Source organism: Ictidomys tridecemlineatus, chromosome 3, assembly GCF_052094955.1.
Source record: "Ictidomys tridecemlineatus isolate mIctTri1 chromosome 3, mIctTri1.hap1, whole genome shotgun sequence".
Taxonomy (NCBI): Eukaryota; Metazoa; Chordata; class Mammalia; order Rodentia; family Sciuridae; genus Ictidomys; species Ictidomys tridecemlineatus.
In genome coordinates, this window is record NC_135479.1 from 199,594,395 (window position 1) to 199,611,174 (window position 16,780).

The 16,780-nt window shown below is 38.3% G+C and overlaps 1 protein-coding gene across 6 annotated transcripts in view; it reads right to left on the reverse strand.

Annotated features, from left to right (window-relative positions):
• The window catches only part of App (amyloid beta precursor protein), a 237,999-nt gene that overhangs the window by 96,340 nt on the left and 124,879 nt on the right, over nucleotides 1-16,780 (reverse strand). For all 6 annotated transcript variants that reach the window (XM_078044496.1, XM_078044500.1, XM_078044498.1 and 3 more), the window contains exon 6: nucleotides 11,351-11,553. In XM_078044496.1, coding sequence (XP_077900622.1) covers nucleotides 11,351-11,553 — 203 coding nt within the window. The remainder of the gene's footprint in view (nucleotides 1-11,350; nucleotides 11,554-16,780) is intronic.

Here is a 16,780-nt window from a genome sequence, read left to right on the forward strand (position 1 = left end):
TACAGTCAATTACATCAACTCTAAGACAATTTTTATGTGTGCATTCATCTTGACTAATGTTCCAAACCATAGAATACAGTCCACCAGCGCTAAGTTGTTAATATATATCCCATGCATTGTTTTACATTAAAATACATCTTACCTGTCCACTTGCCTTGCCACCCTCCCCAAGATTGGTTTCATAATCCCTGATTGACTCCAAGTGTAGAAATCCATTCAACTCATTTATAAGTTAATCATGATCAGAAGTAGAACTCTACATCTCCCATGGATCCCAGTTTTGCTGGAGATAAAACAAGAGTCCTATTTTTCTCTCTGAGTTTGCTTCCTGCCATGCTGGCTGATACCTAAGCACATACACATATCTTGTTTATTCTTGGTTTTACTAACATATCAGGGGAAAAAAAATACCCTTCTGAAAGGTAAAACTATGCATAACCCAGAGCTTCCAATTTAGGAATACTCAACACACAGAGACAAAGACCCACAACATCCATGAGAAGGCAAATTCAACTTCTACTTCACTTCCCTGTATATGCTGCTCTTTCAGCACATGCAATGACACGGTGGCAAAAGCTGAAGCTGCTAGCATCATGATGATGTCAACAGAAGGGACAGTCAGCCTGAGCACAGAAGGTGAGCTCCAAACAACATAGGGGTCCTATGTAACATATAACAAGCATCTAGGATGATTCTGGCTCTCTCAGATGGAAATATCTGACTCCAGGAGCATGGAGCTCAATGCCAGGCACCAAGGTCATCTATTCCATGTTGCTCCTCTGAAAATCCATGGCCCCCAGGCTAGTCTTTAATTGGCTTTCTGTACCGAATTCTCCTGTAGGATAAAAATTGACTGACTTATTGATTCAAGGATTCCATTCACTTGACAATTTTATTTATCCCCCCAAGTCAAGGGACTACCATTCTAATTTCTAAAGGGTAAATTAGTTTGGGGGGGGGGTGCTTTTCACCTCTGAGTTAGTGACAGCAGCTTCAGGGCTGCAGAGCTGAAAGTCACGCCCACACGTGGGGCTTGCCAATCACAGCCACCAGTGGTCTCTGCCTCTGGGCCTGACCTTCTCTTCATCTAACAGACACCTTTGGGATGGCCTGGTCTCTGTTGCTGGATCTCTCTGTCTGTTCTGAACATATTCGTGTCACGTTGCTTTTTCATGTTTCTGAGATGCAATGTGACTCATCATTAATCTCAGGCTGTGCTAATGCCAAGAAGGCCAAGAGACAATGGTGCCTCTTCAGCCTGCCTTGGGTTGAAGTGGCACAGGAGTTGCAAGCAGTGTGCAGCCACTGACACCTACAGAAGCACAGAATGGTCCTAAGACAGGAGCGCTGGCAGCAGAGTTCACCGTGCTTGAACCACTCGGGCCTGTTTTCACATTTTATACCTCTTAGAGCACCAAATGCCTATTTTCTAGTACTTGTCTCTCAAGGGCCCCACAGTGTACATCCCAGCCCTGCAGGTGCAGGAAACTTGTCTTCATGAGTTCTCTCATATACTAAATAGAACTTTGGTGGGTGCACCTTAAGCATGAGATAAAAGAATGATGAAAAGAAAAGACAGTCTACGATGGATATTTGCCCTTGTGTGCGGCCCAGTAATAGCTCTATACTTCTGATGAAAGGAAAATCTCCCGGCCTAGTGTTCAAATGACATTACAATAGAATATAATTTCCTGTGTCACCATTGAAACATAATAATACACTCATTTTTATTTTTCTTCTGCCTCATTCTAAAATACCTATGAAGCCCTTTGTGATAGCTAATTTGAAGAAATCAGGCCAAATGAGCCCCAAAAGGCAAGAAAAACCATTATTCAGAACTCAAAATCCATTTATTATGTTAAGTAAGTAAATAACTACATGATAAACCCACAACTCTTGCTGAAGCCTACAAATGACTCTCATTCTAAAATTGCCCAGATTTTGGACTGACTCTCCTGATCTTGTTAGGACTGTTAGCACATCTGTCTTTCAAAGGTCCCAAAGAGTTTCACGACCTTGATGAAGTCCTTGTGAGCTGCCTGGAGATTGGCAACAATTCCATAAGTACTTACATACACATTGTATTTGTGGCAATGTGGTGAGGAATGGGCAGAACAGCACAAGATGATCTCATGCCAAATACACAGGTATGGAGGAGCAGATGGGTGTGGGGCTGGAAGCCAGGGGCTAAAGTGTTCCTGTGTCCCTTCCCAATCTCTAAAGTTCAACTGCTTCTGATCAAACCAGGGAGTTTTATGGACAGATCTAAGAACTGTAGATTCTGAGGTTATTAAAAAAAATCATGAAGCATAATTTTCTCCATATTCCGTAAGAATATGTATTTAATTGAACGTCATACACAGTAAAATATATGTCTCATTTCCTCTAGTTAAAAATTCCTTGTGTTTTTCTCCAAATATTAAGTCAAATAAGGACAGAAAAATCTAAGACAAATACAGATTGCCTTTGTAGTAAATCACTTCCTTCATCTAATAGTAAAATAAAAATAAAGAACATAAGTATTGAAATCCTCTACATATACTTATTTTGGATATTTCAAAAGTATGCGTTCATTATCTAATCATTCAGTCCATCAATAATGAAAAGAGCTGACCTCAACATAGTTTAAAACAGCTTTACTTTTAAAAAAAACCTTTTAGTTGTACATGGACATAATACCTTTATTTTGTTTATTTATTTTTATGTGGTGCTGGAGATTGAACCCAGTGCCTCACACTAGGCAAGAGCTCTACCACTGAGCCACAACCCCCGCACCCAACTTTACTTTTTTAAGCTTGATTTTAGTCATTGCTACAACTCTAAACACTACTATATTCTGTGCCTAAATTATTAGACTCAAACGTGTATTCTGTTGATGCTTAAGTAGATAAGTGTTTGATTTCTATAGATGAAAAAATTTAAAAGTCAATGTACTTCTTTTTGGGGGGTGATGTGTTTGTCTCAATGCTAGAACTTTTAATAGAAAAGAGCACTTATCATGAGCTTGTGCATATTAGCAGGTAGTCATCAAAAAACATGACTAGAAAATTATCAGAGCAACAAATGATCAAGTATTTATTATCTAGGAATCATATTTTACTAAATAGAATCATATAAAATTAGGCAAGTAAACATGAACTGAAGTCTTATGATAAATCTTACTCAAGCTCCAAATATGGGTTGAAATACCAACAAATGATACTAACAGCTGTGCATGGCAACTGACTCAGTACAAGATGATGGGTGCTTATGTGTCACGGAAGTCTCTAGAAGGTATCATTAGTTGGCCAGCCTTTTTACTGAAATGTGTTAATTCTCCAAGGCTACCCAATACATCTGCCATTCTAATTATACCTGACCCAGTTCTCACATCTCTCCAGGACGAAAGGTTATTTATAAAATGCCACCTGAAGGAGATTTACTTGTGAAGTCTTAGACTAATCAGAACTCCTGTGTTGTGATATTAACAGCCAGTGAAGGGTTCCATTGTAATTTTCCTTCAACTTTGGTTCCCTGTTTGTTGTAAGCACACACTTATTCTTTACTCATCTGCACAGCTAGTCTGAAATACAACACAGTATTAGTAAGTTTGAAACCAGGCAAAAGGTAGCATGTTCACTGTCAGAAAGTCAAAGGGAGGGCTTTTCCCATTCAATGAGAGGTAGAGTATGCTGGGAAATTGGCTTTCTCCATCAAAATGAAAGATAAAACACTTGAGTCACAGCGTTTGCTGATTTCCATGGTATTTCAAGCTACCAATGGTTGTGGCTCATGAAGTGAAAGAAGTTCATGAATAATTAATTTTCACAGGCTAGCATACCAATGAGGGCATAAATGCAACCAGGAGCAATATTATATGTAGAATAGCCTAGGAGAGTCTTACATTTTTCTTGTTCTAGGGTTTAAATTTAAAGCAAAAACAAACAAAAAACTCCACTGGGTAGATACCTCAGGGTTCTCTCACTCTGGTTGACATTACTAATGCCTTAAGAACAATACCACCATGGTAAGGGAAGTTTCCATTTCAGAGTCTTATTCCCTGTCTCAGTGCCTCAAATCTGCAGAATATATAGGGCAGAAGATGCTGCTAGAGGCTCCTCCTCCAAGTACTGCCCAGGACCAGCACTGCCTGGACTCCCCTCCAACCCCGTGAACTTAGAATTTGTGGTTTGCAAGAGCCTTTGGGTGACCTGAATGGATAAAAATTTAAGAGAATAATAGTAATCCACCCTATCTTTTAAATGCAGTCGAAATGTCAAAATTAGAGATACAAGGTTCAATCACATTCTAAAAAGACAAGAAGGGGAAGAATTAGTAAATGTTGTATAGGTTTTGGCTATCAAGTCCACATTTTTGTGGGAAACCAGAGATATGACAAAAAGTTAGTAGAGTCTTAAGATTCAAATATGTACCTCAAAAACTTGATTTTAACCAGTTATCTAGAAATATTTATTTTTTTACTTTCAAGTTCTGTGTCTGAAGCAACATAAAAATAGCTTCAATAGTTTTGCCTCAGATTCCATACCAGGATATAATTCTCTTCCTCATATTTAAGTCTATGAAAACACCAGCTTCCTCAGAAATCTGAATTCCAGTGATATCATTCCCATAGCATGCCAGAACATTAGAAATATCAAAGCTTTTATTTTATTTGGACACAAGAATGAAAGAAAAAAACAACTGGGATTAAAATCAAGGGAAGACCATTGGACTTAGACTTCCTTTTACTGTTTCTTTGAAAGGAAAGGAGACTAATACAACCAGAGACTAATACAACTAGATGTGTAATATGAATTATAATGCATTCCGCTGTCATTTATTACGAAAATTAATTTTAATAAAAAGAAGAAAGGAGACTGGACACATCCACCTGACCATTCTCACTGGCCTCTGGTCACAGTCTCCAGTAGAAAAGCAGCACCAGCTTGGCTGAGAACAACCATGTGCCCGTTACAACGTGGATGCTACCACCATTTGCTCTTTTATAACACTGTGCCAGGGGAGAAAGAATTTCTTAGGAAAGAATAAAAACCCAAACTGGGAAGAATAGCTTCCTCTTATTTCACTGCCTATATGGCGAAGAAGCATGTGTCATATTTTAAGTCAACATTTTAGGCAGCTTTAACTGGACTGCATTATACATCTTATCTATCTTCTTTTCACCTAAGTATGTGTTTATCATGTTTACTTTGGTGTACTTTTGTTTATTTGATTTATTCTTGTGGGATAGAATCTTTGGCTACATACCACATGCTAAGCCCCGAGTCAGGAAGTACGGCTGACATTAAGATGAGACACACAGAACAGTATAGTGGAGCAGTACAGCATAGTGGAGCAGGGGCATTTTTCTGTTCTCATACTCAAAACTGGATATCATGCAGATCTTGACACCAGGGGATTGCAATTGAAAAGGCTTTACTCTATCCTTTCCCATGGGACATTTTTGGTTGTCACAATTGGGGGGCATACTACTGGCCTCTAGTGGGTATAGGCCAGGGATGCTGCTAAACATCTTACAATGCAAGAATCTCATTAGTGAATTATAGGTACCTGAATCGTGTCCATTGCAAATACATAACAATGGAGACAGGAGGATTATGCCACACTTTGTTTTACGTCTCAGATCAATGCAAGCGGCCCTGATAGATTTATAATGCTTGTGGGATTCTTTCTATTTGATCCTCCATCAACTGGTAAATTCTTTTCTTCCTTCACAATCACTCAAATGCCAATATTTCCACGGTGCCTTAAGCAAAAACTTCTTTTCCTAGGCTAAGTACTTTCCTTATTCCATCCATGCTGCAAAACTTCCTTCCCATCCAGGTTGAACAGATGCATTCTTTTCAAGGAGTGGTGCTGAAGCAAACTGAGCTGGCCACCTCATTCACATCCTGCTGTCTGCAGCAACAAGTGTGATGCCTGTACCTAGAAGCACCCCATCAATGTTGGCAGGATGTACGGCAATAAGGCATGGTGCTTCTTCCAGATTAACAGTCAGCAGAAGGAGAACAACAATAATTTCATTTTGCCAAGATCATTCCCTAACCCAAGGGAAGCAACATCTGTATCAAATGTTTTGGCTTCACCATCAGAGGAATCAGTCACCTATGTCAGCGTCTCCATCTGTCCATTTAATATAAAAATTTCCACAAAGTTTAAAAGTCCTGCAAGGAATAAAAGTCTACCTGGAAATGTGGTAGCACTTAATACCACCTTGTTCAATACCAGCTGGACATAAAATTTAACTACAGATACTTTAATATGTGGCATGTATTCACAAAAAATGTTTTAAGCCAGAAACCAAGTGTAAGTTGCTTTTTAACTGTAATAATGTTGTCTAAAAAAATCAGTTCTGTTATATCAATAGATAACAGTCATATTACACTTATTCTTTTTATAATTAAAAAAGTCAGTTTGATGGCCTCCCTTTAACATTCTTAATTTGCAGGAAACATTGGTTCTCTAATGTTCAGAACACATTAGAGGATTTGAATGATGATTACAACCACAACAATCTCAACAGCTGAGGTTAACTGAGCTCTGTCTATCAGGACCTGTGCTATATGTTTACCATGTATCACTTCATTTAATTCTCAAAAAGTAGCTAAATTATCAGATAGGTATTACTAATTCCCATTTTACAGAGAGAAGCCATGGGGATTAAAGCTTATTTGATGTATACAAATTTACATTTAGTAGCTATAGATGGGATTTGTATCTTGGCAGCCTTTGCTCATGAAAGAAACTTAACAGTTACTAGAAATTTCTCCTTACAGTTACTAGTCATTACTGAATGTACTGGGCATTATGGTCAATACTTCACATAGATTATCTAGTTGTTCTCACAAGGCACACATAAAGTAACACTAGCACCCATACTCTATCTGTGAAAAACAAATTATTTAATTGGCCCAACGTCATAAATTATTAAAAATTCTCTTTAAACATTATACTTGTCTGCCCCTGACCACAAAAACAAAACAACTTCCTGAAGGAAACTAACTTGATATGGTAGCATCTTCTTAGGGATAATATCAGGGGTTAGCAAACATTTTCTGGAAAGGCATGTTTGGAGCTTTACAGGGTCTGTGATATCTCTTACAACTGCAATTCTGCTTTTATAGCATGAATAAGCCATAGGCAATATGCAAATAAATGGGATTGGATGATTATTTATATACAATTTTCTAAATTTCTAGACATGCTCAGTGTGGAAAAGATAATAAGATAAATGCATGCCTGTAGCAAAGCAATAAGCACTTACAGAGGAACACAGGTTAAACTGACTGGGGTGTATTTATAAAGAAAAGTGAAGTAAAAGCATAATTTGGCAATTAGTGCAGCAGAAATGCCTTGGAGCACCAGGCCCAAATCCTACCTTCACCACTTACTGGTCAGATGATTGTGCGATTTAAAAAAAATAAAAATAAAAAATTAAGGCCTTATGTGGGGTGTAAAATTTCGTTCACACAGAAAAGTAAAAATTGTTAAAGATGGAACTGCTACCTTAAAGGGCAAGGAGAGAGCGATCCTGAAATTTTCTATATACAATAAAAGATTTCAACTTGGGCCCACCACAATTGCTCTGCTGTACCCCCATCATACCTTCTACCTAAGGAAGAACCCAGCAGAGAGGAAGGGCACAAAGAATGCTTGCTGAAGAAATCAACATAGGGTAAAAAGCAGAGTTGCCCTGGATGGACAAAACAGACTAGATTAAATCAAAGATTATATCACTTATTACAATTCTAACACCTAATCGGAAATTCACAGCTCAATCAGAAACTACCCCTACATCTCTTCTCCAAACACAGAAAAATTAGGAGCAAGTGTCTATCTGTGTTATGGTTTTACTTAACTTGGAAATGGCTATTCTACTAGATCAATATCCCACTTTTTCTTAATTACCAAAGACAACAAGAAACCTGAAAGTCAAATGGGTTTTGCAATAATGTGCTTACTTTCAATGCATTTTTCCTCTGAAATCAGAAACACAGAATAGACCTCTCACACTTTGGTATCACTGATGCTCACACAGCATGGCTGAAAATTTTATGACCAGGCTGAAATGTCTTCTATTTTTATTTCCTCTGTTTCTTCCAAATGTTAATGGGTCACAAAAGTACTGAGTTTTTTTAATGAAGCAGTTAAGGACTGGTGTTAGTAGCAATAGGCTGGTGACGATGAAACAATTTTCTTTGGGTTGTAAATCACAGTTTCCATCAGGGACTGAAGCCTTAACACTGAAAATGAGATTGCATGCCTCTTTCACTGTCTCTTCTTTGCAAGTCACTGTCAATGTTTGTTTTCAGCCTGCAGAAGCAGGCTACTTAGAGTTTTACATAGTGAGCAATCACCTATGGCTTGGCCATTGCTCTTGATTGGGGCAATTTTTACCTTCTGCTAACAATTTAATGCTACCATCTAAAACATTTATGTCTTCATTGGAATTAGCTGGGACTACAAAAAAGTCTCTCACGTGGATACAACATACCATAACATTAGGCCTTCTTTTCCAGAAAGCTTTGCCTCTATTATATCTTTTGTCCACTTCAGGAGACTTTGAATGGGTGGATTCCTATTAAAAGTTTCTTTAATTTCTGGCATTAAGTGCCTTTAAAAGACACTCGCTTTCAGAAGGTTGCTTTTATGGCTCTTCTTGCAATCAATATTATTAACTAGTTATATTTTGAACTAGTTATTTTTTTGGTTTCTTTTTTGTTTCTCTTACATTAAACCTTAAATCTAAAGATTTTTTTTAAAAAAATTCTTTTAACTGCCTTTGTCTTTCTGTAGAAAATACTAGGACATGTGTGTTCTTCTATGTTCTGCTTTAATATGTCCTAACAATTCAACACATAAAACTGAAAAGCAAATGACTAGACTAATTGAGAAGGTAACAAGACCACATGATCTCAAGAGAACTCTGCCTTCATGTGCAATATGAGCCCACGTTTATCTGGTAACCTCTCCCCTATTGCATAAATTAGGTCATTCCTTATCACCTGACACCTCAACAGCAGTTACATCACATTCAAATCTCTCCATTGCCTTCTTGAAAAATCCACAGCACATGTAGATCCTGAGTTAGTCCTTGGAAAATTAATCATCCCAGTTAATGCCCGTATTTGCCAGCCTGGCACTGAAGGCCTCCACATAACCTTATTTCCTCAAACTCTATTATGTAGGACATCTGCTCTAACTCAAACTAGACCAACCCGGGCTCCCAATCATGCCACATACTATCCCACAGCACCATACTAATTTGCTACTCCCTATTGATGCTAATGTGCTGTACAACAAAATCTATCAGCAGCCTGTGCTTCCAGTCCTAGTTCCAATGCCATCTTTTCCCTGGAACCTTCTTTGATCAATCTGTAGTTCTCTCTCGTCTTTGAAGGAGGCTCCATGTTCATATTTCTTATAAAACAGACTGAGTTTGTATTTCTTTGGCTTTGATTTCCTACTAGATTTTAGCACCCATGAAGGTCGGCCAGCCTGGGGGTGTTCATCATATGTTCCACGTGGCCTAGCAAAATGGATTATGTCATACAGGTGCTCATACGCTGAGGTTGAGTAAACAGACTTTAACTATTACATAAACAACTACCTTGATGGACATCAAAAGAACTTCATCCCCACTGTCAGATACTACCTACTATAATTTGTGATTATATATTGTTTAGGTTTGAAGAAGAGAAGTCCTGGAAAATCAGACTTCTCAGATGAAGAAATCAGAGCTAACAAATTCATGTGATCAGATCTGGCACTGTTGGTCCTAGGAAGCATTTGAAAAATACTCAGGAAAAGGATTCCCAGGGAATTTCAAAAACAATTTCAAGTGAAATGTGCATTTATTTGCACATGCATTTATGTGCTAAAATGAATAAGAAACTCATTAAGTAGGGACTAATAACATGAATCAGTCCATCTAGAACTATATGTTCTTTTTTTTTAAATAAAAGAATGCATAATATTTTAGTTGGATTTTGAACTGATTCTGAGTGTTCAATTCAGAATAATCTCAGGTATAAAAGCTACAAGGTAAAGAAATGTTAAGTGAAAGAAAGCAGAAACAAAAGAACATGTATTGTGTAATCCCACTTGCATTAAATGTTCAGAAAAGGGTAAAACAATGGAGACGGAAAGATTAGCTTTTGCTTGGGGCCAGAAATAAGTAGAGGCATCAACTGAGATGTGGTATGAGATAAATTATTGGGGTGATAAAATGTTCTGAGTTTGGATTATGGAGATGGTTAAACCATTTGGTAAATTTTAAAGTCACTGAATTATATGCTTAAAATGAGTGGGTATGTAAATCATTTAAAAATGCAACATAAGGCAATGCTAACAGTGATAATTAGGAACCTACTCAGGCAGAGAAAGTAGCCCATTTTAAGCTCTAATACAACAAAAGAGCCGAAATAATTACACCTTCATAAAAAGTGAGAGGAAGCCTAACAATGTTGTAACTTTTGTGGAAAAACTTTGAAAATATTTGCAATACACTCAAATTCAATCAATCCATATTTCTAAAATCTAATTCTAGAACCTTCAAGCAATCTGACCCCACAATTTACCAGTTGCTATTGTTTGTTTAATGGAAAGCAAATACTTGTTTTTGTCTCACGGAGACAAGAAGGAAGTCTTTTTGTTCATTTGGTTCACGGCTCAACAGAAACATTAACAGAAAAACAAAATCTAAGATACTAGCATCTACTTCTTGAAGAAGAGATTGTCACGATCCCCAGTTAAACAACTTACACGTAACAAAATTCATCCAAGTTAAATTTTGAGGCATTAATAATGTGACACTTGCCAGATCTTTAGTTAAATCTCATAACTACTGCTGGGACAAAGGTTTTTTTGTTTGTTTGTTTTTTAACTTTCTATAAGCCTAGCACTCTGTAGGCTAACTAAATAGAGTCCATTTCTTACAATCATGGAGCTCACAGTCTCAGTGGTAAGCAACAGACAATAGCATGCAAACAAAGTAGCAACTGCTAGGGCAACCGCTAGGAGGTTGAATGCTTGGTGTTTGTCAAATGAGATGGTCTAGAACAAGGCACAGACTAGACTGTATAATCAGGAAATGCTATTACTTGAAATTAGCTGTTGAACTGCTTGTTAAACCAAAAGGGGGAAAAAAATCAACAAGTTTCACAAGAAGCTGGGTTATTTGTTATCCAAAAAAAAACAACAACAAAAAAACACTATTATTTTTTGGGTGGGGAAGGCAGTGTCAATAGGGTAGACTGAAATATCAAAACTCTGGTGTGATACTTTCTTATATCCCAAGAAATTAAAAAAAAACAAATGAACAAACATAAACAAGCCAACAGTGGATTACCTCGGACCACCTCTTCCACGGACTCTGTGGTGGTGGTGGTGGTGGTGGCAATGCTGGTGGTCCTCTCTGTGGCCTCTTCATAGGGTTCCTCGGCCTCCTCCTCTCCCTCATCACCATCCTCCACATCCTCGTCATCATCGGCTTCTTCTTCCTCAACATCAGCCACTTCCTCCTCCTCTGCCACTTCCACTACTTTGTCTTCACTGCAAGAACAAATAGAAACCCTTCATTGTAACAGTGAATTCAACAAAATTCAGGAAAAGAAACAACAAGAACAACCAGGAACTTTGGCAATTCCAGAGGGAACATGGCATTGAAGAAAAATACACAAAGCTTGAAGCTAGCAGGTCTGAGCCTGGATTCTAGCTCAGTAAGTGGCAAAGTGTTTTTCACTTGGACTTAGCATAGCTCTTCTGAGTTTACAGGGTTGCAAAAAGAGGAAGCCATGATTCCAATTCTATGACATTTTGCAAAAGGCAAAATTGTGGAGACAGTGAAGAGCTCAGCAGGGCTTGAGGGGATGGAGAAAGAGCAGAGAAGGCAGAGCATGAAGGCTGCTGAGGCTGTGGAACTATTTTGTATGCTACAGCAGCAGGGGCATGTGGCATTATGCATTTGTCAAAACCCACACACGTGCAACACAAACGTGAGCACCAGTGTAAAATATGAAAACTGGTTCATAACTATCTGTCAGTATTGGTTCAAATGTGTCACACTAAGGCAAAATGTTAAGGATTAGAGGAAACTGTGGGGGTGGGGAACCTAAAAGCAGACAGAGAGCCTTCATATCGTCCACTCAAATTCTCTAAAAACTTAAAATTGTTCTGAAAAATAAAGTCTATACAAAAAAAAGTGGTTTCAAAACTGAGCTTAGTGTGTTAAAAGAATTATCACTCATAACATCTATGAAAGAAACACACAGCACCTGCAATAGAATTAGATTCTCAATGAGCACAGGTCAAAGAGCTATTGAAAGTTGATACTGGAAAGAGGAAGAAAATAAATAGACTTAAATAAATGTGTAACACCCCATGGTCAGGGAAGCCTACTGAAATTATTTAGTTTGAGCTCCCTACTCCAATTGCTTATGATTTTGCAGAATATCAATATTTCATTGGTTCTAGAATTTTAGCAAGTACCAGCATTACCTTAAAGACTTATTAAAAATAACCAGATGCCCATCACTTCCAGAGCTTCTGAATCAGTGGATCTGGGATGAGTCCTGAGAATCTGCATTTCTGATAAGTTTCCAGCTGATACTGATGCTATGTATCAAGGGAACAGCAACATTCTGAGAAACTTCAAACAAGCAATACCAAGAAAGATGGCAAAAGATAATCAGCAACTCCAAGTAAGAGTTGGAAGAAGATCAGAATAATACTTATGACATTAAATATCTATGCACTGACGCACAAATGGTAAGAAATCACCAAGAATAAATGGCAAAAAAGGGACACATGAAAGAAAATTTAAAAGGCCTATTAAGAACACCCTCACCCCCCCCCAACCCCCACGAATATGTGTGTGCTTCTGCAGTCCTGGTTGAGAACATTTGAAAGGAGATAAAGGAAGATGGGAACAGAAGTGTGAGACAGGGAGAGTCTATCACATACCCCCTGGCAGGCAGGAAAGAGGCCCTTGATCAGAGCACAAAATCAATTCAGGTAAAAAAAACCCTGGATGTGGAGGAGATTTCCATGTCCCAGAGTATCTGCTGCAGGTCTATTTGAGAAGCACCATCTTTTTTTTTTCTTTTTTTTTTATTGGTTGTTCACAACATTACAAAGCTCTTGACATATCATATGAGAAGCACCATCTTAATAGAATTAGCAGCTGCTCTGTTGTTATATGAATGCCACATCTCCCCCACCGCTCAAGAAAAAAGAAAGCAAAGGGGAATTATTGCCCCAGAGCCCATTCTGGCCAACAAGGAGCTCACTGTCAGGGTAAGTGATAAGAACTGGGGTGACTGTACCAACCTGTCAGGAATTCTTGAAATTCAGCATTATGGAGGAAATCTGATTTCAAACATGTCAGAGGGGAGAACAGTATGATGCCATCCATGGTCCAGATGACAGAAAGGAAGAAGATTCCAGAATCAGAAAGGCTTTCAAAATGCAGCATATGACAGGACAGCCACAAGAAATTTTGCTGAGATACACGGAGATGAATACAGCATGAGATGGAATTCTCTGATTGCTTCAGAATTGAAAGGATTTTTTAGACAAGTTGTAGAAAGACATGTAAGATCCCCTCAGATTAAGTGAGATTACAAATAATGCAAGCATAAAGGATTTCTATACAAGTCCTATGAAAATGTATGTGACTCCTCAAATGGATATTTTTCTAACTCTGATTAAATATGATGCAAGGATAATGAATGATCACATCCAAAAAGGTTTGAAACGTGGCTATGGAATAAAAAGCAACTTTTTAAGCAGAATAATTTAATTGTGTGTTCATACAGAGAAAATCCTGATCAGTTCTTTTCACATTTCCACAAGACCATGAAGAAATACATGAGAAGAAGAAGAGAAAACATGGGCATTGACAACCAGATGGTATAAAGATTCATCTGCTTAGAGCTAAATGGGGCAAAATAACTGATTCCTTGATTGCCCACACAAACATTTCTGCACAAGAGTCTATTCCTTGAGGTGACATTTCAAAAACATACTAAACTTAACAGTTGCTTGTCTGGCTCAAACTTCACTTAGAGTCCTTCACTTAGTTTCCACGTTCTTCTGCAGAATCCCAGTGTTGTGCTACTAGCAAGTGAAATAAAAATGACTTGAAGCACACCATCAGTTAGCTTACCATGTTTGGTCTCTTCATTCAATCAAAATTATATGCACAATACTGTTGAGTTCTCCAACTTAGGTGGAAAATTCAAGTAAAGCAAGAGAGAACAATTAAATCAACCCAGTATTCTCTTTAAACTATGAACTTTGCATATGATCTTGAGCCATCACTGGAAGTAACAATGTCCAAGTATACAATCCAGGCCTGAGATAACAAGCACTGTGTTCCCAGCGGGGATGGGGAAAACATGACCCTGGATACCTCCAGATGCCTCCCAGCCTTCTCTGTTATTATTGAATGTTACTCTTAAAGCTCCAAGCTGAAAAAAAATGCCTATGAAAACAGCTGTTTAAAGTGATCTGCATTCTGGAATGAGTCTAGCCATGAAAAAAAAGTGAATTACACGCCCATCAGCCATTACTGCATCTGCCTGCACAATTTACGGGCATAATAACAAGGAGCAGAGATACATAACAGTGCCACTGGCTGAGGAATTAAATTACTTGGCCTAAGAGAACTTGGGTCCAGCCTTATTACCATAGCTTTGAATTCTGGAATTAAATTTAGATGTTCATGAATTCAATGATCTATTCTAACACTGTTTAAAGCAGTAGCACACAACTGTGTTTTAATGATGCTGTTTCTTCCCCAAGAATTCCAAACATGCCAATATTCCAACTTCTAATTACAGTTTGTATGGGTAGCGGGAAACAGTGAAAGGAAAAAAAAAATCACTTTAACACCATCACTTCAAATGCCAGACAGTTGTTATGTGATGTGACTCAGGTGAGCCAGTTTTGAAAGCTGATCACAGTGTAAGGAAACTCAGAGGGATTGGTTCATAGAAATGTGAGGCTGAGCACCACAGAGCAGTTTCTCATCAACAACCAAATAAACTCACAACAAAACAGCCTCTTGATAACATGGCCAAATACTCATATCACATTCATGAACTTTTAAAGGATCTCAACTTGCAGCAGATGGCTTTTACAGGTTTTTAATACTAATTTTGAGAAATGCTTCTACAGAATGGAGAAACTATATGAAAATGCTGACCATCCCAAGAGGGTCTCAATGTAAGAAGAAGGTCAAAAGAACATCGGTATGAGGAAATAAATCACTGATGATAAAATTTTACATGACAGCATGCAAGATTTTTACTTGGGTGAAGGATAAACTGTATAACAAAGGTGAATCTCCTTTTATTTCTGAGTAGGCTGACCTTGATGTAATCTACTTGTAATTGCCTCTTGATAGTCCTTTTATGTAGAATGCTTTATATACCAGTTTTAATTCCTTTTTATTAAAATTATGCCAAACAATTCACCATTCACATTTGTTGAAAAAGCCATAGGACATTACAGAAAAGACAAAATTATAAAGACAGTAGAAAGATCAGTGACTGCCCAGGGTTAAGGGGAAGGGCGAAATGACTGCTCAAGAACCCAGGGATTTTAGGGCACTGAACTATTCTGTATGATACTGACAGGCAGATACGTGTTATTTACAGCATCAAGAGTGAACCCTAATATCCAACTATGAACTCCCAGTGACTGACAGGGATGTATCAATGTAGATTCATCAAATATAACAAATATACCCTTCTGGTGGGCATGTTGATAATAGGGGAGGCAGGGGTACAGGAGACATTTCTTCACCTCCTGCCCAATTTTGCTCTGAACCTAAAACTTAGCTCCACGAAGTTTTAAAAAACATAAAAAAAAACTTTTAAAAAGCTCCATTTATTACTTCATAGTCTCTGCTAAGATTGACATTTTTTTCTTCCTGTTGTAGGACAAACACAGGAAACGACAGAGGGAAAGCACCAATTCCCATGGTCACGTGGGCGTGAGCAATCATGAGACCTAGACTTCTGTATTGTGGAGTGAAAAAAAACCAATGTCAGTTCCCCAAATCCAACAACCAAGTGGGGGGAAGCCATAAGGGGCCCTGTCAATAGGAAGCAGCTCACACCAGTGTTAGTTGCTAAGAAGCCAAAAAGAAAGGGGGGGGGGTGTCTTTGGGAGTCTCCTATCGTCAGAAATAGCGAGAAAATGAAGCAAATTTGTTTTTACAAAGATAAACAGATGTTTCTCGCTGCTCTGCATCAGCTCTTAGGACTGCCAGTTTTCCAACCCGAAGGTGCAACGGCTGGGTCACACAGTTTGTTCCAAAGGAAAGCACTCTGTGAAAGTATTGCTGTTAAAGTAGCAAGATCTGAAGTCCAGGAAATGTGAGAAAATGTAAAAGAAAGGAAGCTGGTTGTCTGAGGTTCCCAGGAAATGTTTCCAGATGGGGAGGGCTAAAGAAGAAACCCAGTGCACCAGCCTCAAGGCCACTTTAAAAGCCACACTCAAGAGGACACATCTTCTCAGAGGATTTGTGTAAACTAAGAAAACGGTAAACTTCTGGGAGGTAAACTCAGGGGAGTCATCAGGGGAGAGGGATCTGGGCTCGGAGAGGACAATGGGAGGATTCTGGGGGTCCTCCACTGAGTCATGTTGAATTTTTGAAAGTCCCCAAGCCACATTATTTGTGTTGTGTGACCTTCTCTTCATGCACATTAAAGATCAGTTAAAAGGTGTACAAGGGAGAGGATTCTCTGCGAGAGTAATGTTTCACCTTTCT